The sequence below is a fragment of the Rhinichthys klamathensis genome, unplaced genomic scaffold (assembly GCF_029890125.1).
Source record: "Rhinichthys klamathensis goyatoka isolate OS25496 unplaced genomic scaffold, OSU_Roscu_1.1 h1tg000100l_1, whole genome shotgun sequence".
Taxonomy (NCBI): domain Eukaryota; kingdom Metazoa; phylum Chordata; class Actinopteri; order Cypriniformes; family Leuciscidae; genus Rhinichthys; species Rhinichthys klamathensis.
In genome coordinates this window covers 529,858-551,039 of record NW_026606639.1, presented here as the reverse complement: position 1 = coordinate 551,039, position 21,182 = coordinate 529,858, and the positions used below count along the sequence as shown (strand labels likewise).

The window sequence follows — 21,182 nt, the reverse complement described above, 5'->3', positions numbered from 1 at the left end:
CCAGTTGATCAGTGATATTCTCTCTCACCTTTGAAGTCGTTGCCTTTTCATTACATCAATTTCTCATTCTGACTGATCTAACTCCCATTGCTTGTGTCTCACGCTATCCTGATTAGTATTGGTAGTTCCAGTGACCATCATCTTTACTCATGGATATGGAAAATGAAGATATATGCTTGACTGTCTTTTTGACATTTTGGCGACATTAACTTATATTTATTAGAATCATTTGTCAGGTATATAGACTCTCTCTAAACTTTATGCTGCTCTCCAAACTTTATGCTTTACTGTGCGCAAAACAATTAGCAGTAAGCTCAAAACAATGAGAGGGGTTTTGAACTCAAGAAAGCTGATTGTTCAAAAGCATATTTGCCGAGGGCCAATAGCAGAACATAACCTCCAAATACATCTGCATAAACCTGTGCTCGCTCTGTCTCTCACACGCACACACTGTCACCATGTAATGCACTTGTTAATGCCGCATCAATTAAAAACAACTCAGCATTTTGTTCGCATACCCACTCTGTCATCTCACGTACCCCCAGGGGTACTCATACCCCAGTTTAGGCACTACTGCTTTAGATGAAGACTTTTGAGGACCGGAATGGTGTATGCAAAGTTTAGAGGGATTAAAAATAAATGGAAAGCATTCTTTTTGGGGAAAAGGAGACCATCAAGTTGGGGTTTTATCCACTTTTATTTTGCAATATGACCAATATCCTATCATATTCAAGTGTGTATGAAAAAAGTTAAGTCACTGATTTATTTTTTTGAAAAAGCTAAATACAATAAGCATTGGATCAAGGCACATACAAGACTGGCCAAAGGGCATTCAATGCACTTTGGTCTTCAGTTGTAAAGAACAATTTAACTGTGGCAACATAAAAGTGGCTTGAATTAGAAAACAAAAATACAAATAAGAATTATATGAACAAAAAAATAGTTGACACTTTATATTCCAAATAGAAAAGAGCCCAAATGTGTTTCTTGCCATACTTTTTCTGCCCACAATATATTCCTTTTGGAGGGCAACGTTTACATGACATGTGGTTAACTGTACTGAGGGATCTGGTAAATGCTGTTTCCCTTTGCCGAACGAGCGATATTTAGTTCTGTTCTTGTGTTTTAGCACATCTGCTTTGATTTGACTGGAAAGTAACCTCTCATTTGATCGGTGTGCTTCGTTTGCAAAGGATTTAGGATTCTGTGCTGTGTTGCTTCCTCTTCCAGGGCAGAGAGGAAGTAATAGATATCTGCTTCCTAAACGTTGGAGTGATGTAAAGCCTGGCAGCATTCTGAAACAGGCAACCAGTATTCCTAAAGAAACCCAGAGGTTTCTGTGACACCGGAGTAAGTCTGTCCCCGCCCTCCTTAAAATTAACAAAACACTTGTGTCTTTATTTCCTTTGATCAACTATGCCCTATATTCCCGCAGCCTTGTTTTTTGTTGTATTTTTTTTCACTGACAGCAACATAGCAATAGTTTTGACCTGTGCTTATACTACATGGTTTTCTAATATCTGATTGTTCAACACAGCAATGAAAACCCACTTTCACAGTTGACAAGTCATCATATCTCAGTAGAGCACAAAGTTTTTTTAATTGGTCTAAAACCATAAGTAAAGGAAGTACAGTACAAATGACTACAAATATCTAAAATATAGAATTGCAGTTTGTGGCAGCATACACCGACGGTTCAGTGATGGCCTGCAATCGGAACCTTTTTCCTTTTAATAAATCGTCCTTAAATATAAATTATATGGCAAATGTACATAACAATGCTTTCTCAGTCTTTTCAATCCAGTGTTTTGCAAAAGACCAAGCAGCCTCCAAGTCTTTCATTAGCAATAAAATGTCTTTGTAATCCGCGCACACTATCATGAATGAGAGTAGTCTGAATCTGGTATTCCACTGTCTCTGTAGCTTCTGTTATTGATGCTGTTTTCACTGTGTGGACTCTTGTAAAGACTTAAGCCATTGGGAGGAAAAATTGTGTGTATAACAAACTCCTCCTTTGAAACAGGCATGTGATTTATGGGAATCATTTGAAAAGAGGTCTCTCTAATCTCCAAGATGGAGTTGTCCTTCTTTGTTCCAGCTTCAGCGTAATCGTCCTTACGCCTGCGCCCTTTGTTGTATGTGCAGTTCCTGGAAAATAAGGAGCCGTTCCTATGGATGTACCAGCACACCAGGGCCAGCATGATGATGGCCAAAAGGGCCACTGCTCCTCCGATGATAGCAGCTAAAGGCAGATTGGAATTTTTATAAGGCTCTTTCTCCTGCTCTCTGTTCAAGGTTGTGGTGGGATTGTATGCTTTCAGGGAGCCAGTTTCTGTCTCTATGCAAACAGGTGTCTCGTCTGACAGGTAAATGTTACTAGTTTCCATGGGAACCATGCATATCCGATAAGAGGATTCGGGTTCCAGAGCTGTAAGCAGGTACTCTGTTCTCTCCCCTTGGACAATGGTCTCAGTTATGGATCCGAATGCAGGACTGTGGCCCAGCTTTAGCCAACTGAGCCTCAGGGCTGTCATGGGCTGAGATACTCTCCAAGATATGTGCACCGTCTCAGCACTACTGGATTTAACACTTATTGTGATGATCTTACGACTGGATGGTGTTGTGCTACGATAGTTTCTTCCAAGGTCTGGACCCTTAACCACAGGTCTTTTAGTTACGTATGAGGGCCATTGGGGTCGAGAGGGTGGCAAAGTGTTTGAGACTGTGCTGGTTTCAAATGTGGGTGGAATCTCCGTGTCCGAGCAGCCAAACAGCTCTGTGGATAAGTCCTTTATGGCCATCCCTTTGACCTTATCGGGACCCTGGCACATGAAGCCACGCACATTGACCTTAGATGGAAGGGTGCGCAGCCAATCACGTACCCACTTCATCCTGCAGTTGCAGTACCATGGGTTGTTACGCAAGAGCAGCTGGGTAAGGTTATCCAGGTCGTCGAATACACCCATGGGCAGACTGCTCAAGTTGTTGCCTGACAGATCCAAGCGGTACAGCTGTCGCAGAAAAGCAAAGGCACCTGCTGGTACGTGATTGATGTGGTTGTCTTGAAGATTTAGCTTCTCCAGGCTTGTGCCAGGCAGGTTGGAGGGTGGGGATGTCAGGGAGTTTCGTACCAACGAGAGCTCGGTCAGATTGACTAAGTTCATCAAAGCCATCTCCCCAATGCCCCTGTTGTTCAATAGGTTGCCATCCAGAACTAGTCGCTTCAGGTTTATAAGATCCTGCAGGGATACCTCTGAGATGGACGAGATGCGGTTGTCGTCGAAGCGAAGCTCCTCAATAGTCAATGGCAGACCGGAAGGTATCGTGCTTAGGTGGTTCCGGGACAGGAAGAGCAGCCTCAAATGGTTGCTGTCCCGGAATGCACCCTCTTCAATGCTGACGGCTGAAACGGAATTGTCATCAAGGTGTAATTCCTCAATAATGGGAATCTGTGCCAGGGAGGCATGGGTGATAGTCCGTATATTGTTCTCCTGCAAATGAAGTTCCTTGACATTCAGCGGCAGGTTGGTGGGGAACTCATCAAGATTGTTGCAGTACAGATAGATTTTTTCGACATTGTTTAGCCGTTGTAGATCCGTAGGGATCCCTGCACTTTTGATGCGGTTGTTCTGGAGAAAAAGTACTGTAGCGTCCTCTGGGATGCCCGAAGGGATGGAAGTCAAATCCCGGTCATTGCAATATATGAAAGTCCCATCGCAACGGCACTGCGAGGGACAGGAAGCTGAGGTCACCAATGGATTGGCCAGGCCAAGCAAAAGCCCAGCTCTGATGAAGATGACGAAGAAGGACTTGTAATTGCTTGCCATCGCTAATGTCCTCTTCGTGGTTGTTGCCCTTGGAGAAAAAAAAAAGAGAAAGTCAAATCCATGCAGTCTGAAGAAAAGGCAATGTCCTGCTCTAATTGCTGTTTTATGTACAGTGCCTGCAGCGCCTCTTTCATTGTAAAGATTCAATTTAAGAAAAATAATACTATATTTCTGCTTTTGAATTAATGAAAAGAGGCTATTAACATTTCCAATGACATGAACAAATGAAAAAACCATGGTAGCGAAACATGCCTTGGGTGTTTATCTTGATTGAAATAATTTTTATCTAAAAAAACAACAACAAACTACTGAAAAAAGAAAGAGGGATTAGAGGGGAAAAAATAAGAGGAAAAGGAGAGGTTTAGAAGCAAGTCTAATTTAAGTGGAAGGATATTCCCAATCAGCTGTGCATGTAGATAACAAATCCTTAAACCTGGTAGCTTTCCTTGAATGAGATGCCTGTGTGTGAGGTTTTATCTTTTGCCGTGTGTAATGTAATCTCTGGCTCTTGTTGTTTTACACATTTCTGCTGTTAGCCAGTGCATTTCAAGACTGCATTTCATCGCTGAAAACTGGTGGTTGAACAAAGTCAGGCCTTGTTGATTAAACGTTGTAAAATCAGCTTGTCTTTTTTCTCTTTTTTGTGTGTAAGATTTGGGTTCCCTGAAGGACATTTCAGAGAATCATAGTTTGCAAAAGGTGTTAGGCTCGTAACTTGGAAGAAAATGAAAAGCGAATTATTTCAACCATTTTTACATAAGATAATATATAATAATATGTTTTTACATTGTTTATATATTATATATAAATATGATATGTTGTTTTATGTTATATATAATATTTATACATTTTATATGTTACATATTTTATTTTTCTGTATTTATATTTTTTATATACTATGTCATTTTATTATATTATTTCCATTGGCAATTAATGTGTGAACTTTTTTTTAATAATCTTTTTTGATTTATTACTTTCATTTCACATTTTCCTCATTACCTCTGTTTGTGCACATGTATATTAGAAGAAAAGGCACATAACATCCATATTTGTCTTACCTGATTTAGAAATGCCAGTTAATCCTCTGCTGCCACCCCAAATCCAATGAGGCTTTAAACCTTCCTTTCTATTCTTTCCGGAGATGTTTGTCCGTCTTGTCAAAGGGGTCTCTTTGGTTATATCCTGACCAGGCTGGTATTTGCTGAACTGATCCTTGTTTGTACCGCTGACCTCCTTTCTTGTATTGCAGCGTCCACAGTTCATGCAATCAAAGGCTTTGCCATGGTAGATAAACCTATAAAGCAAGCAGCTCCACTTCCAGACAGACCTCAGGCAGGCTTTTCCTGCGCAGGCATGCAATTTCAGTAATTTTTAATTACAAAAAAAGACACCAAAAAAAAAAAGGAAATAAAAAAGAGAGCAGAATCCTTTTATTTTAAGTTGCGGTTCCTAATCAGACCCTTTTGTGTGTAACAGAGAGTCCTCTTTGAGAAGTGAACTGCTCCCGTCTCTCCCAAAGCAGACTGGTCATGGCGTTAAGACCTCTGTCCGTCTGCAGTACGCTGGGCTGAAATCCAGGGTGGTTCGGTTCTGAAGTCAGGCTCCAAAGTCAGCCCCGAATTCTGTAGTCGCACTCCCGGCAGGAGCATGAATAAAGTATCCAGCCTCGTGGCTCGAAAGCAGAATCTCCTGTGCTGCTGTAGCACTCTGGCTCCCTGGCTCTCGTTTCACAAACCTGTGCCTGACGTGCAGACACCCACTCCCTCTCACATGCTGAACTTCCTACCAACAAGGATAGAGAGAAAAGAAAATGTCAATAAGAGCAGATTCTTTGGTTATTGACAGCATGTGACATCTGAATACGTCAAGACACCGGAAAAGGAACGTGGCCTCATTCAGAATGAGTTATTGACTTTGTGTAATATGCTGTTAGGCAGCGTTTATTTAATTCTGAGATGATAGTGCCAAGGCTGAGATTGAGTCAGACAGCGATGCAGCCAGCTGCAATTGGCCACTGTCCTTCAAACAGAGCAGTTTCACATTGCCATCGACAATACATTGACGAAAACCTATAGCTTTTTAGCTTGTGTTTTCAAGGTTTGGACCTAACATAAAACGTACACCACAATGGATTGGATTTTTATGGATTTTTATGGCCTGTAGATCGCTTCACTGCATTTGAGACTTATCAGATTGAAGTGAGGGAAAAATAAGAGTGTGTGGTTGAGATGAGAATTTGAAAGTCCCTTAAGCTTATTGGGTTTCTGTATATCAGGGGATTTTTTTTGCCTCTGGGTAAATGACCACAGAGAAAAGCCCCTGGGCTGCAGTCCTTTGATAGTGGACACTGTTTGTGAAACCTGGATTAGTGGAGATATTGTGTGGATTTTTATAAAAAACCTTTCTTTTTCCTCGCCTTAAGCCTGTGCTGCCAGGATAACCATGTGCGTTGTTCTGTCTGCCACTAACCCTAACATCCCCCCTCTAGTGTTCTCTATGGTGATGGCTGAAAAGAATTCCTTTGCATAAGAAAAGCAACCACGGTTTGGGCCCTGCTACAATGGCCAAAGACCGCTCCCTCCTGCCTGGCAACGTTCTCCGCTGAGCTGTGCTTTCAAAGTGGCTGAAGACGCTCTGGAAGGAGAAGGTGAGGGGAAAAAGAGTCATGGTGAAGCATATTGCTGCTGAGGTGTCGAGCAGCCACCAAAGGTCCCTCGGGCTGCCCCGACAGCGCCTGAACACAACGCCCTCGCACTGCTCAAAAATGTACATGTGAGATGAACAAGTTTTATGTCTTGCAGACTCATGAATGCCCAAATTCATGCAAGTCCCCTCCGGTGGCCCCAAAGAAATGTCTGTGCTACAACTTCCATACTGTAATTTCCCACGGTACACCTTTCCTGTAGCATAGACTGACAATATACATTTCTCCAACTGACAGCCATCACCATGGTTTGTGCCCTTGCCTGAAACCCTTCTGCTGACCTGTGGATGGTAACCTTTCTGTAAAACATGCTGGGGTATGTCAGGCAACTTTGAAACAGTTGTAGGGAGTGACAAGGAGAGATTAGGGAATTGAAGGCCCTGTAACTTGATAACAGGTCTCACCAACAAGGTCTAATAGTACATCCCATCCTTCTGTTGAGCCTAAGTGCTCCATGTGCCTACTATTGTAATAGTAGATTAACGAGGGCATGGAAACAGCAGCTGTGACTCTTCTTTAAGGGCAGGTGATGTTTGACGGTGAGCTTTCAGTATGCTGACAGAGACTAAGTTGCTTCTTTTTTGTTGAATGCTGAAACATTAGCCTCATTATTGTCAGATTTATTGAAGAGGAAAATAAGTACTTGCAGGAATGGTGAATAGTTGGTTAAAGATCAGCATGCAATTTTTCAACTGTTCTGAGGAAATGTATTGATTTGGAGAATTATGTGTGTAAAGTAGCTTGCCATTTTTCTAGAAGTCTGACAAATAACAGACTGTAAAATTATGTGGAGATGAAATTGCTCTTTTTTTTTAATGTACTGTACCCAGTGTAAATCACTTCCTGGCACAAGAGCGGGCAAAAGGAAGTTGGCGAAACACAAGCCCCATTGGGTTTTTTTCTGCCAAAATACTTCCCTGAAAATTTAAGGGTTCACTCACAGGTTGCTGTTTATTTCGTGATATTTCAGCTGAGATCTTACTCAGGAGGCCTCGATAAAAAGCACAGGTGTTTTGGGAAATATATGTGGGCCAGTATTATGTTATGGTCGTAAAGGTCAAACAGAAAAGAAGGGAGGGCATCTACCTTATACGCTTCACCTAAGCTTGTCATGCCAGCTGTCTCAATGGGTCATGCAAACCTTGATCTGGCTGGATGATTGGCTGTATTATCATTTCTTTTCTTTTTTTCCCATGGCTTCTCAGATTTCACTGAAGTGGCAGTGGTCCATTGTTCATTTCAAGTTAAGCATAAGGGCCCCGGCCTTCGCTTTTCTGCTTTACTGAACTTCTTTCACTTAGAATTATTAGCTTTTTCACATTTGGTTAAATCTTCCAGCCCCTATCCCACCCACTGCTCATAGCCAGAGAAGAAAGGCCACTGAATGTGATGGGCACCTCTCACTATCGTTCTAATAGGCCACATTTTCCGTTAGAAGATCGTTCTAATGGCTAGGCCTGCTTCTGCTCCATTGCTCTGCTCGAAGTGATGTTCAATCGAGCATCCTGGTTAAAATGTTCACAGCCAACTACCTTTTGCGCGTTTAGTGTCTTGAGTTTAGAACACTAGGGTTGAGGCACTGAGAAATGTGTAAAAAAAGCATTTAAGGAAAAAAACATTTAAATATTTAAATATGATTATGCAACATTGAAGTGCAGAGACATTTTTTTTTTTAAGTTTTCAAGAATATTGAATAATTTTATAATTTTAATACATATGAAAACTGGAATATTAAATACAAATATTATTTTACATTATTATAAAAATGCTTTGGATTATATGTGATTTATATTTTTCTGCTTTTCTTAGAGAAATTAGGCTAAACCTTAAGATGGTAAACATTGTATTATGCATCATTTTTAAATTCAGAATTGATGTTTTCTATTAGTTTCCAAAAATACTGTCACATTTGATCAGTACCCATGCATGAACAACAGAGGCATTTAGGCTGAAATTAAATTTGCACTGCAGTCTTTATTGGTAGGTCCTGGGCTATGATTATGAAAAACAGCTCTCTTGTTTTCAATACATAATAGATTCTAAACCCCAGGCAGGATTTGAACTAAATGCCTCTTTGTCATGTATCTTATGTCCATGAAGCCATATCATGCCTCTCTGAGCCTAGTGGGCTGAGAGATGAAACATTTCTGCCTACATATTTGGAATCGAGAAGAACGGTTTGGGCACGGCTTTAACGTTAATTTAAGAGCAGGCTATTGTGTTAGTGGCTCCCCTCTGTGTGCGGTTTTGGGGCAGATGATCCGCAGGTTTGTCCCTGGCTGGCGTTCAGGCAGTGAGAGTGGATTCTAGGGGAGACGGGGTCTTTTTCTTTTGTACTGCACTGAAAAGAGAGTGGTCTGTGGCAGCTGCACTGTTTTCCCCACTTGGGGGTGGTAAGTGCTTCTGTATCAGGCCTGTGCATGCAGATACACACAGACAGTTGGAGGCTGAACTGGCGCTTTAATTACCACATATGTACCCCCTGCCAGGGTACAGGGGGCAGCAGTTGCTGGACAAGGGCAAAAAGGGATGGGTTGATTTACTGCACTGTACCTTTTTTGTTTCCACTCCAAAGGGGGTAGATTGTATCAGTAATAAAGCTAAAATTCAGTCCTAGTTTTCTGTTTGTTACATAATTTGTCCTCAGAAAAGAATATTTCCACTTAAGCAATAAAAAGAAGTCGTTTTCTTAAATGCTTCAGAAAATTAACTTCTAGGCTTGTTTTTAGAAGGTACATTTTATAGAATAGCCTCACCGAGGTCAGAGGTTGGCTGCCGACATGAGGAGAATTCTACTAGATGATTTGTTTTAGTCGTCTGCACAAAAGGGTGACAGACTTTTTTCTGAAGGCCTGAAAGACATGACCATTTCATGTTGACTCTGAGTGAATGCCACGGACCACTGGGTTTAGCCTCCGGCATTCATGGCTTGAAACAAAGAGTGCTATCTGCCTGGCTGCTGGTAAACATACACTGGATGCTTAGATTTTAGTATTAAAATCTAGAAAGTTGGTTAATTTGCATTGCTGTTTATTATTATCTTAAAGGAGACTGATATTTACGTCTTTTAAAGCTTGGAGGTGTGGTATTTGTGAATCACTGATACAAATTGTTTATGCAAGCGAAAAAGACTGCCACAGAGTGCTTTGACACGTCCAACAAAGAACAATGGGTTAGTTAATTTGATCACCCTCCTTACATAGTCAAAACAGACCAATTGTGGTTCTCTGCTATTATTGTGCTAAGAAACTAACCTTTTTGAATACACAGTCTTTTAGTGCATTATCACAGATGAAGCTCAAAGCTAGGGAAAACAACTTGCACTTAAAAGTACAGTAGGGATTCATAGTGGATTTTCTTGCAAACTTGTCCAATGTGAATCGTCTACTATAGCCTAGTAGTCTTATAAACTGATTTAATCAGCTCTGACTGAAGGCTTTGGCTCTTATCGTCATCTCACAGTCCCTCTCTCTGTATCTGCACAAAACTATTATTTCAATCTTGACTTTTTCTGCCTAACAGATATGAAAGCGTATCTATCAGATAACTTGGAAGACCACTTAAAAGAAGGGAAATTCGTTTGATGGGAAAATCCTGAAGCAGCTGACAGCCTCAGATCTCTTTACTGCGCCAGCGACACACTCTCACTGAAAAGCACAGGGCGCACATTTAAGATTGCGCTCTAATCACAATCTTTTGAGTTTTCGTTAGTATTCCAAATTAGAACGCGACCCTCATAATCAACGAAACTGTGAGCGCTGCAAGCGGCTTCTATAATGGGAGAGTTCTAGTTTTGTCGCCTCGCGCGCAGTGTACGCGCCGCATCCCCGATTTGCCCATTCTTTATTCCAATCACTCTCTCATCACGCTCTTAGAGCACAGGTTAGACACTTTTAATATATATTTTCTCATTTGTAATCGACGTCTGTTCGTTTCATTAGCGACAAGCCTCTCACACAAGAACAGATTTAAGACGTAACGCGTAAGTTTAAACGTTACTGTTGACTGCAGCCGGTAAAAATACAATCTGCATTGCGTTTTTTTTCTAAACGATGTTTTAAAGATCTTTATAGCAGGTTAACTGATATAGAGTGCTGATGAGAATAAAATGTAAGTTGTAGCCTACGTCCTTAGTGCGTTTATTCGCGGCAGCGGAATGGAGACTTAAAGGGATAGTTCACCCACAAATGAAAACGAAAATTCGTTCGTTTTCTCGCTTCCAAGTTGTTCCAAACCTATATGACTTAACAAAATCCTTTGTAAAATGTGATGTTAAACAGAACGACAGTCTCATTCACATTCATATTCATTATATGGAAAAAAAAGAAAGTGAATAGTGACTGAGCCTTTACATTTCTCTTTTGGCTGTCGTTTTGAGTTCTAGGTAAGAAAGTCATAGATATTTGAAACATAAAGGTTATTAAATTATGCCAGTATTTTTATTTTATTTTTAAAACTAACTATTGTTTTAAAATATTTTTGGAGATGCATGTTAAATCCTAAATGGCAAATGGAGGGGTATACTGCTGAATTTCATGACTACTGTTGTGATTTTAAATTGCTATTGCATCCCCCTCAAATCCCTGAGGGTCTGCCTACAATTTAAATAAAACAAAAATAAGGGGAAAACGCATGACAATATACACTTACCTGACAAAGCAATAATTCAAAAAGGAAAATCAAAAAGAATATCCTCAAAGAATAAAGTCAGTCCGTAGGATAAATCCAATACGGTGGAAGATGATTTCAATCCCAAAAAGGCTCAGTAGCAGCAATGGTGCGAATAGCTGGGTGTGTTTTTATTTCCACACACACTTGTTCACATATACATACACACACACAAACACACACTCCTTTGGCTCAGAGAGAGAGACAAGATAGAGAAGTTGGCAGAGCTGGTCAGCTGCCTGGAGCTCACTACAAGTGTGGGGTTGCATCTGCCTCCAGCTCTGCTTCAACACAGCACTGATGTCATCTAGGGGCGGAGCCTCTCTCTCTCTCTCTCTCTCTCTCTCTCTCTCTCTCTCTCTCTCTCTCTCTCTCTCTCTCTCTCTCTCTCTCTCTCTCTCTCTCTCTCTCTCTCTCTCTCTCTCTCTCTCTCTCTCTCTCTCTCTCTCTCTCTCTCTCTCTCTCTCTCTCTCTCTCTCTCTCTCTCTCTCTCTCTCTCTCTCTTTCTCCTTCCAGCTTCCATCATGCTGTACTTACGGTGGACGCTAGGGGGAGCAGGAGAAAGAAAGATGAGTATTGAGCAGCCTAGAATAGGCAGCTTGAGTGGGCATTTCATGTGTTTGTTGAAGGCCGCCTTAAGCATTATTTAGATGAGCTTTCTGTGTGTGTCTAAGAATTAAGTAATGGAGTAGTTTATATGTTAGAGATGCTGAGAAAAGGCAAAGCAATTGATCAGCCCTGGTATGCATTATTTAAATCTTTATTTTAGTGGTGTGTGTGTCTGATAGAGAGTGTGCTGTTAGTGCCATCTAAGTTTCACAGCACATTATGATTTTTTAAGCTCTGAAGTCAGGCGTTATGTTCAGCCTCATTATGCTTATTAAGTATTAAAGTGGCTCCAAATGGCGAATTTGCTCCCTCATAAACCAGTTGCACGTGTGTGTGTGTGTGTCATCATCTCCAAAGGGCTTTTGAAGACCTTTGTACAGTCAGGTCTGTTCCGACCTGAGCAGACCACTTTGGATGAGCGGTTATTGTGTTGTGCCTAAACTCTTTGCAAGCTGATCTGGTTCTTCTACCCTTATTGTTAATAGTAAAGTTCACCCAAAAATGTAGTTTGCTAACCCTCATGTCGCAGTAAACTTTTTATTAGGCAATTTTTGGCCAGTCTTTTTTCATATAATGGAATTGAATGAGGATTGGGGTTGGCAAGCTACAAAATAGCCAAAAAAGCAACATAAATATAAGGTTGTCCATACTCCACGCCATGGTGCATTTCTGTCATTCAGTTGCCATTATAATGAAAAGAGTAGCCAGTAAATTATTTAAAATTAATCTGTTCCACAGAAGAAAGACATACAGGTTTGGAATGACATTATAGTGAGTGATAATGAAATTAATTTTTAGATGAACTATCCCATTCATGGATGGCTTTTTTTTTCATTTGAAAACTGATTATATACTCCTACTCTTCTGACCTTTTTTTATTGCTCAAATTATTATAAGTTTTTAATCAACTGCATGGAATTCTTCCAGCATGCTTTACTTGCTTGTGTGATGATCTTTTACATATTTGTTTTTCTAATAAAGGAACTGATATACCGCACAGAGTTTGGGTTGTGATTAAATGCTGGTTGACCTGCTTTCACTATTGTTTGACTTGACTGTTGACTGCCAAGATTTTGTGCCTTTCCCAAGAACCTTCCTGAGTGTGTGTGTGTGTGTGTGTGTGTGTGTGTGTGTAGCTGCATATGTAATTACTAAAAATAAATGTAAAAAAGAATACAAATATTTTTAATAATCTATTATTTATATATATATATATATATATATATATATATATATATATATATATATATATATATATATATATATATATATATAATTATATATATATATTATTCAAATTATGTTTTACATTTATTTTTAATGATTACATATACATATACATTGTTATATTGCACTGCCAAACCATGTCTTGTTGTATAGCTTTATTCATTGGAAGATTAAGCATCTGAATAATGTCCTTTCCACCCTGTGCTTTTACAGCAGGTCTAGGTGTCGTGATTTAGGGTCAGAGGTGAAGATGCAGGGCACAGTCGTAGGTGACAAGAGGTCAGTGCAGGGCATCATGGGCAGAGGCCCGTCTGTCCCCCTGCCTCGGGATGGATCACGACTCCGGCCTCTGCATCGACCCTTCCGGCGCTTTTCTCTCCTAAATCTGACTAGGCTTTGTCTGTCATCGGCCCTTGATTGACTCTTAGGCGTACAAAGGGCCCCAGTGGAGGGCCCCAAGAGGGTCCGATTACCACTATTTCAATACAGTTGGGGGAGTCTATGGCTGGGGTCATCTGTTGTTTGGAAGGATGAGTGTTACTCATCTTTCCAAAAGATGCCATTTATTTTATCTTCTCCATCTCAATGTGTTTTGACAACAGACATGACTTTGATGGAGCTCAAGCCCTTCTCCTCCTGCTGCCCTCCTCTCGTTCGTTGTAGTCAGGGGGTGGAGACGAGCATAGCTAAGTTTATTAAAGATGCGGCTTGATGCGGTTAAGTGCTAACGACCATTTTTTTTTTTTAGCTCAGGCTTTATGCTTGAAGAATGTCTGACCTCTTCTTTCAGGGATGTTCACGGTACATTCTTTGTGTGACAAGCAAATAAGTCGCATTAAATCTGGCTTTTATTCACTGACGCGCGTTTCTTTTATGGTACTCTTCACTTGAATGGAATTTACAGCAAGAGTGTGTCAAAATCAAAGCCATACCTAAAGTTGCTCTTTTCAAAGACTTGTTGAAGGGTTTGTCATTCTGATCTTTACACCTCAAGTGTATATTTCATCCCCCTGGCCCATTCTCAAACAAACAATCCTGAGCTCAACGCTGTGCTGTCCAGCTCCAGGAGATTTGTGGTGTATTTTTCTAGTGTCTCCTGCAACTCCACTTACACACATACTCCTGTTTACCTAGATTGGGGACATACCATAGACTTAATTTGTTTTAAATAAGCTAATTATCATAACTACAGACAAACCCGACCATAGAACTAAGCAATGTTGAATACAATCGTTCAAGATTAATTGAAAGGCATAATTTTTAACATTTTAATAGGCTTTAAAATAAATAACTTTAAATTTAAGCAAACGTATTACAATCTTCATGTAAACCCATTATAATAAATGTCACATTTAACTGTGCCTTTAAAATAGCAAGTCTCAACACTAAGGATCTCCCCCCCACAAAAAAGTTATTGTTTTCATTGTTTTTGACACTTGTAACCTTATATTTTAATAAATAAGGTTATGACACCAGCATTTTACTTACCAGCCTAACATAAAGTTCACATTTTTTTAAAGACAAGTAAACAGTCATTAATAAAATAGGAATTAGAAGAATAAGAAGAAAAATAAACATTAAGGGGGATAGCACAAATAAATACGATATATATCAATTCATCGTATCCAAATGTTTACATTTGCAAGACATAAAAATTGATGTACAAGATGTACTACCAATGTAAATATCAATGCAGAACTGGCCTGTAATTTATTTTTGGACCATGTGGAGATCTTTCTTTTAGATTTAGATAACGTTTGGGGAACGAACACACGCACGCACGCAAATACCAAGTTGCAGGGCTTTCTACTGTAAATTTTTAACTCATGCCCAGTTAAAGGCACCTTGGAAAAGCTTGTGCCAAATATCTGCTTTGTCTTATTTTTGCTATGTCCTTCTGGTTCATTTCCATAATCATTCACCACGGGCAATTAGCAGTGATCTCTGTGCTGCTGACTTCTCATCCTCCCTGCGACTTCAGGAGAGACCTCCGCAATATGGCAGAATGTGAATTGCAGGATGGGGTCTTCATCTACAAGTGTTAATGCTCATGGCAGCATGATAGAGTGGAGATGAATTATTTCCTGCCCTTTTCTGTTCTGTATGACCAGTCCAACTACCCCATTCTGACATGGGATGTTGCTTTACATGACAAGTCATACTGTCTCCTCCTAACATCTTAAGGTTTCTTTAGTTTCTTTTTTCCAAATGCAGATCCCAGATGTTTCGCATTAACTTCCTTGGTCTCTAGAGACTAGGAATCTCCTAAACAGCAAAAACAGTCTCACCAAGCTGACTTCCTGCTGTTCAAACTCGAACCAAAGGTCTGAGTCAGCGGTCAGCACTCTTGTGTATTTGTGAGGAATGAGCAAATCCTCACAAATAGCCCTCTGGGTTGTCTTCTCCGCTTTCCCCTTTGTGTCTGTCGCTTGTTTTTTCAAGGACCTTCTTGTGTTGGCCGCAGGGATGGGGGTGGGTTTGGGTTGACTTGTCAACTGTGTGGAAACTTCTGGACCCCCCAGTGGTAAATGAGCTTCAAAACAATGGTCTCTGATCAGATTAGATAGCCCACCCCTTTAACCACTCCCCAGCCCAAACTACTCCGTTAGGCCTATCAGTATTGCAAGAGATAAAAGATGCCATCAGCACACAATGAATCCACAGTCACGTGACTCCAGCACTCTAATGTAGCTCACTCAAGCACCTCGCTCTCTTCTTCTCCAACAGTTTACTGTTTCAGCCCTAAATCTGTAATTAGCCAAATAACAATCTTCTCACTCCTTTTCAAATATAGAAGCCTCCCATCTTCACAGTAGGAATTTAACTGTGCAAATGAAAGTCTCTTGAGGACTTTCTCTTTTGTTTGAAACATTAGTTTTCAAAAAGTTTCCAATAGGCCAGCAGCAAACAACTATTTTTGGTAATCGAATAATCTGTTCATTATTTCTTCAATTAACAATTAAGTAGATGTTTCATATTGAGCCCAATACTTTATATTATATTTTATGTTATTCTGTATATATATATATATATATATATATATATATATATATATATATATATATATATATATATATATATATATATATATAATAACACAACATAAAATATAATATAAAGTATTATATATATATATATATACACTGTGTATATAAAGTTATTAATATAACATTTTCATTTCACAGTTTGCCTCTAAATTAATATAGAAACGACATAAAGACTGTAGGTTTTAAATACTTGTTTAATGGCATCTTTTTATGAATGAAGGCCAGAATCACTGATACTAATACTGTCTCAATGTTTCTCTAAACATTAAATATAGCCATTCAACATTACAGTGTAGTTGAAAGCTATACGTTTTTAACATTTTCTAGGCTTCAAAAAATATAAAAACTTTTTATTTAGGTGAAATTTAAACAAGCCTCACATAAACATATAATAAATGTCATATTTACCAGTGGCCTTCCTGTCTAACAGGTAGGAAATATACAGAAATTGTATAAAGTTATCACAGTCTGCACTGCCTAAATTATAAATAAAATATAGATTAATCCTTATTAAAGCTACAAAAGTTCTTTAGTCAAATGCAGTGAGGGATTTTTTCTGTTACTTTTGTTCTTTGATTAACTTTACTGACAGACAGAATTAGTGGCTGCTGTCACTTTAAGATCTACCACTGCTGCACATGACGCGGATCTCTCACTCTTTACGTTCAATATACGAGGATTATCTACAAAATGGACATTTTGCCATAATTGTGTGTGTTACTGCTCGTTCAAGCGCCAAAGAGAACTCTATTCTGGTGCGCGTCTTTCTGTGCGTCGTGTGTGTCGGACATTCACAGGCAACGCATTCTCTTTTGTCTTGTGGCACTTGAATGGTTTAAAAGCATTTGCATGAATAAAAGCGTGATCATATAATGTAAAGCTAACCAAATGATGACAGAAAAAACGGGTGATTGCGTTAAATATTTTTAACGCGTTAAACAATGTTCTGTTCATTCATCAACTGAAAACAGAATAGACTAATCTAATCTTGGGATGTGAGAATCAATATCGGTTCGTAAAATTCTGAATCGATTAAAATAGAAATAGATATTTTTTACCCAGACCTAATATATAAATAAATAAATATATATAAATATAAATATTTGTACACACACACACACACACACACACACACACACACACACACACACACACACACACACACACACACACACACACACACACACACACACACACACAATCTTTATTCTTTGTTACCAAAGGAAGCGCGCCAGTGGTTTTTGTTAGTTTCGCCCCTCAGAGAGGAAGCGATGCTTAATGACATTTAAAGGTTCGCTGACACAAACAGTACAACAAATTGTAGATAAGCTTGATAAAGCAGCATTCTTAATCATTACAGACCTGTCAACTCCCGCTGGTTTGTCTAGATTTCAGGAAGTTTAATTTGGCAGAGTGCACGAACAGAGTTACACAATGATTAAAGCTGTTGGTATGAAGTTTATTATTTAGTATACTAGGTGCTAAACAACAGTTCATGCCTTTGTTCATTTGCGGCCTTCATGAATTTTTATAGAGCAAGAATGCAAATAGGCTTCGCTTGAATCAATTTTTAATCAGTGTTGCTCTTCATTTCTGCTAAATCCTCCAAATGTAATTTTTCTCTATCACCCCATTTTTTTAAATCGTGAGATATGATAGAAACCATCATTTACAGCTGCTCATAAAAACTTGCTGCCATTATGAGTAACATATACCGTTACGAAGAACTTTACAGCATTTTAAAGAATCACATCTGCTGTGAATCAGTGTTTTCATGTTCTCCAAACGAAGCTCGAACAATGCTATGTGAGCTATGTGCTTTTACAACGTCTCACCTCAAATTAATTTGTGTTGCAACTACGGGAGGGTTAGTGGGTTACATGTTTGCGTTCAGTTCCAGTTGCCTTTTTTTTCCCCTTTTTAAATAATTTAGCAGTGTTTGTAATGGAGGAAAATCATTATTTGTAATGAACATTGAACGACTGAATACTAAGTGACTTCACTAGAACCTTAGAAATTTAACTCTTGAGCTGCAGGCACAGTGAATTCAGGTCATCAGGCCACTGTACTGTTTATATAAAGTTGTTAATTTGCACAAAGTTGAAATTTTCTTTGACAATCCACTGAACAAGGCCACATTATGTGAGCAGAAATCACAAACTCTCTTTTAACAAACAACTTTTCGTCCTTCAAATCATTGAAGGAAAACCCTGACTACTTTGCCCATCACTTGTTGTTGTAATACTTGTGAAAAGGAAGAAGGACATTACAGACTAGTGTCTCTCTCTTCTAACTCAAGTGTGTAAGACCTTGGCTTTGAACCTTCCCACAATGAAACTTGAGTCCTTCTGTCAGATCTAGAGGTGTTTTTCTTAACACCCCAGAAGCAGTTGTGTGCCCCAGCGTTCTCGAGCGCTTGTGTGAGTGATGTATCAGATGTTCCGCATGTCTTTGTGAAGAACGGCTCAAGAGCGGACAGGAATGGAATGATGACAGGTAAATGAGGGGAATGGTTTGTGTACACGTCTTACTTGAGCTTCCCCCCCCCTCCATTAGCGACCGTTGTTCCCAAAGTGAACTGACAATTTGTCGCTGCCGTTTGGGACGATGAAAGCTGAAGATTAAAGAAACTGGAGAAGGTTCCTCTCCGTTGCTCTTTGTCCTTAAGTGAGGAGCGAATTTTTTTTTTTGTGTGTCGTTTACCATTGCTTTGAGACCATATGTGATTGTCTGACCTATGCGTTTGTTGAATGTTGGCTGCAGAGATTAAGTGACAGTAAAGACATTTATAATGTTACAGAAGATTTCCATTTCAAATAAATGTTGTTGGTTTTTTTACTTTCTATTCATGAAAGAATCCTGAAATAAAATCTATCTAAAAAAATGTTGTGGTTTCCACAAAAATATTGAGCAGCACAAACTGTAACAGCAATATTAATAAGAAATGTTTCTTGAGCACCAAATCAGTATATTAGAGTAATGTTTTGATCAAATAAATCCTGAAATTTAGTTTTTTTTTATTACAAGCAGAAACCCTAGAGCATGACATCATATCTTGTCACCCGTGTCCGTCATGTTCTGCAAATTCTAGTCTGAAATGCTCTCAGATTCGCCCATGTAAAAGAGCTTTTTTTTTGTTCAACGTTTTTCAAACTTGAACAAGATATTTTTTATATTTATTTTTTTACCTTCACTGGCACTGTAAAGCAGAAACTCCCACTAGCTTTGGCTCCAAATTGAAGGTCAGTCTAATAATGCGAGGATGACATTTCAGCCCCTCTCCTACAGTATGTGAATTACTATCCTGCTGAGATCAGCTGTGATGAAGGAAGTGAAATCACTCGTCTTTGTGCGAGGATGTCGGTCTGCGTGTGTGTGAGTGAGTGACAATGTGTGGCGCCCACCAGTCTTAGCAGGAACAATGTCTGGTTCTGTCAGTATGTTGTTTTTACATATTCCTCACGCTGTTTTACATGTCTTAGCCTCATCTAAAAAGGACCCATTTGCATCAGACCCACAGCGCTGAGTCTGTGCTGCAGAAACCTGGTCAGTGAGAGATGGATGAGCTGGCATGCAGAGCCCCTTTGAGGTGAAGAGGAAAGACGGATGGTGGTGGTGCTGGTGTTGATGGGAGGAGAGGAGGATGGAGGCGCCTCTGCAGTGTTGATGTATTCTCCTCTAGGGCTCTGATCGTTTCCTTTCTGCTGCTGACTCAGTGCTGTCTGGGCCCCCACCATCCCCTGTGGCCACAACCTAGTCTCTGTGTGTGTGACTATACACTCTTAAAATAAAGGTTCTTTATTGGTCTCAATGTTTTCATGAAGAACCTTTAACATCCATGCTACCTTTACATTCCACGAAAAGGTTCTTTATTGTAGAAAAAGTTTCTTCAGATTATTAAAATGTTCTTCATACTAAGAAAATAATGGTTCTTTTTAGAACTGTTCACTGAAAGGTTATTTGGGGAACCAAAAATGGTTCTTCTGTGGCATCACTGGAAAAAAACCCTTTTGAAATCCTTATTTTTGTGCAGACTGCTCCTGTAGTCTAGGAATCGTCAAATACAAGAGCCCAAAAACTATAGTATAGTGTATAGTCAAATAAAGTCTTAACAGAGACTTAACCAAATGAAGCCGCAGAAGTAGGTGGTTTTGTGTTAAATAGTACAGTTTCATAAGGGTGCCTGCATAAAAATAATGGCTGTGGTGTACAGAGAAGTGTATTTTTCTATTATTTGCACCGTAACGGAATTAAAAGTGGTAAATCTGCCAACCGCTGAACTTTTAAGTAACAGCAAGCAATAGTATTTCCATCCCCTTTTATTGGTAATGCTCGTGCTGTTGTATTATTATATTATATTATATTATATTAGAAATATTTTTAATAATTATATTTATATTGTTATTTTCCTTACATTAAAATTTGCATGAATTTCTTTATTTTTGCTTTTTATCAGTCTGTCTTGGGACATTACAACCTCTAAATGGCTGATTGCAAATTTTTTGCTTGGCACATACAGTGGGCCATTTGCAAGCTAATGTCTGGCAGCTGGCTTTGTGTGTGTGGGTGGGTAAAGGTGTGTGTTTGTATCGTGGCCGGCAAAAGCTCTACACAGCTTTTCTCAGCTGTGTAAAGGTCATCTCTCCATGCAAAAATGTCAGCTTTCTCTTTTTGGAAGCTTTTAGCAACTAAATTGTATTGTACGGTATAACCTCACAGTGCTGAAAACAATCGCGTGTTAATGCTTTTCTCACATCCTTTCACCTTATATGACTCACTGCTGAGCTAAATTAGACTTTTATCATTTTTAAACAAGTCCACAGACTGATATGTTAATCAGACTTGAGAAACTTACAAAAGACCTCAACATTTAGTGCTTCATCCTAAGGCAAACATCACTATTATGATTGCTCACTTAGGGTGAAGGACTTCATCCCACACCATTTGAGCTATACCGATGCGAATGCTACCTAAAGTCATATATAGGGACCAGAACTGAGCACAACCAGTTAAATTCTGTATGTAAAAGTCTCATAATTTTTTCCATAGAGAAACAATTTTTTAATGATTCTGTATAAACCTTTGAATGTCAGACCTAAT

General features: G+C 39.3%; 2 protein-coding genes across 2 annotated transcripts in view; one reads left to right on the top strand and one right to left on the bottom strand.

Moving 5' to 3' along the window:
• Positions 1-21,182, top strand: part of macrod2 (mono-ADP ribosylhydrolase 2) — a 614,652-nt gene that overhangs the window by 116,094 nt on the left and 477,376 nt on the right. The window lies entirely within an intron of this gene.
• Positions 1,438-11,381, bottom strand: flrt3 (fibronectin leucine rich transmembrane 3). The gene is made up of 3 exons (XM_056252985.1): positions 11,182-11,381; positions 4,886-5,609; positions 1,438-3,855 (listed from the first exon to the last, which is right to left on the bottom strand). The coding sequence occupies exon 3, from the start codon at positions 3,825-3,827 to the stop codon at positions 1,878-1,880; it is 1,950 nt and encodes a 649-aa protein (XP_056108960.1). The 5' UTR covers positions 3,828-3,855; positions 4,886-5,609; positions 11,182-11,381; the 3' UTR covers positions 1,438-1,877.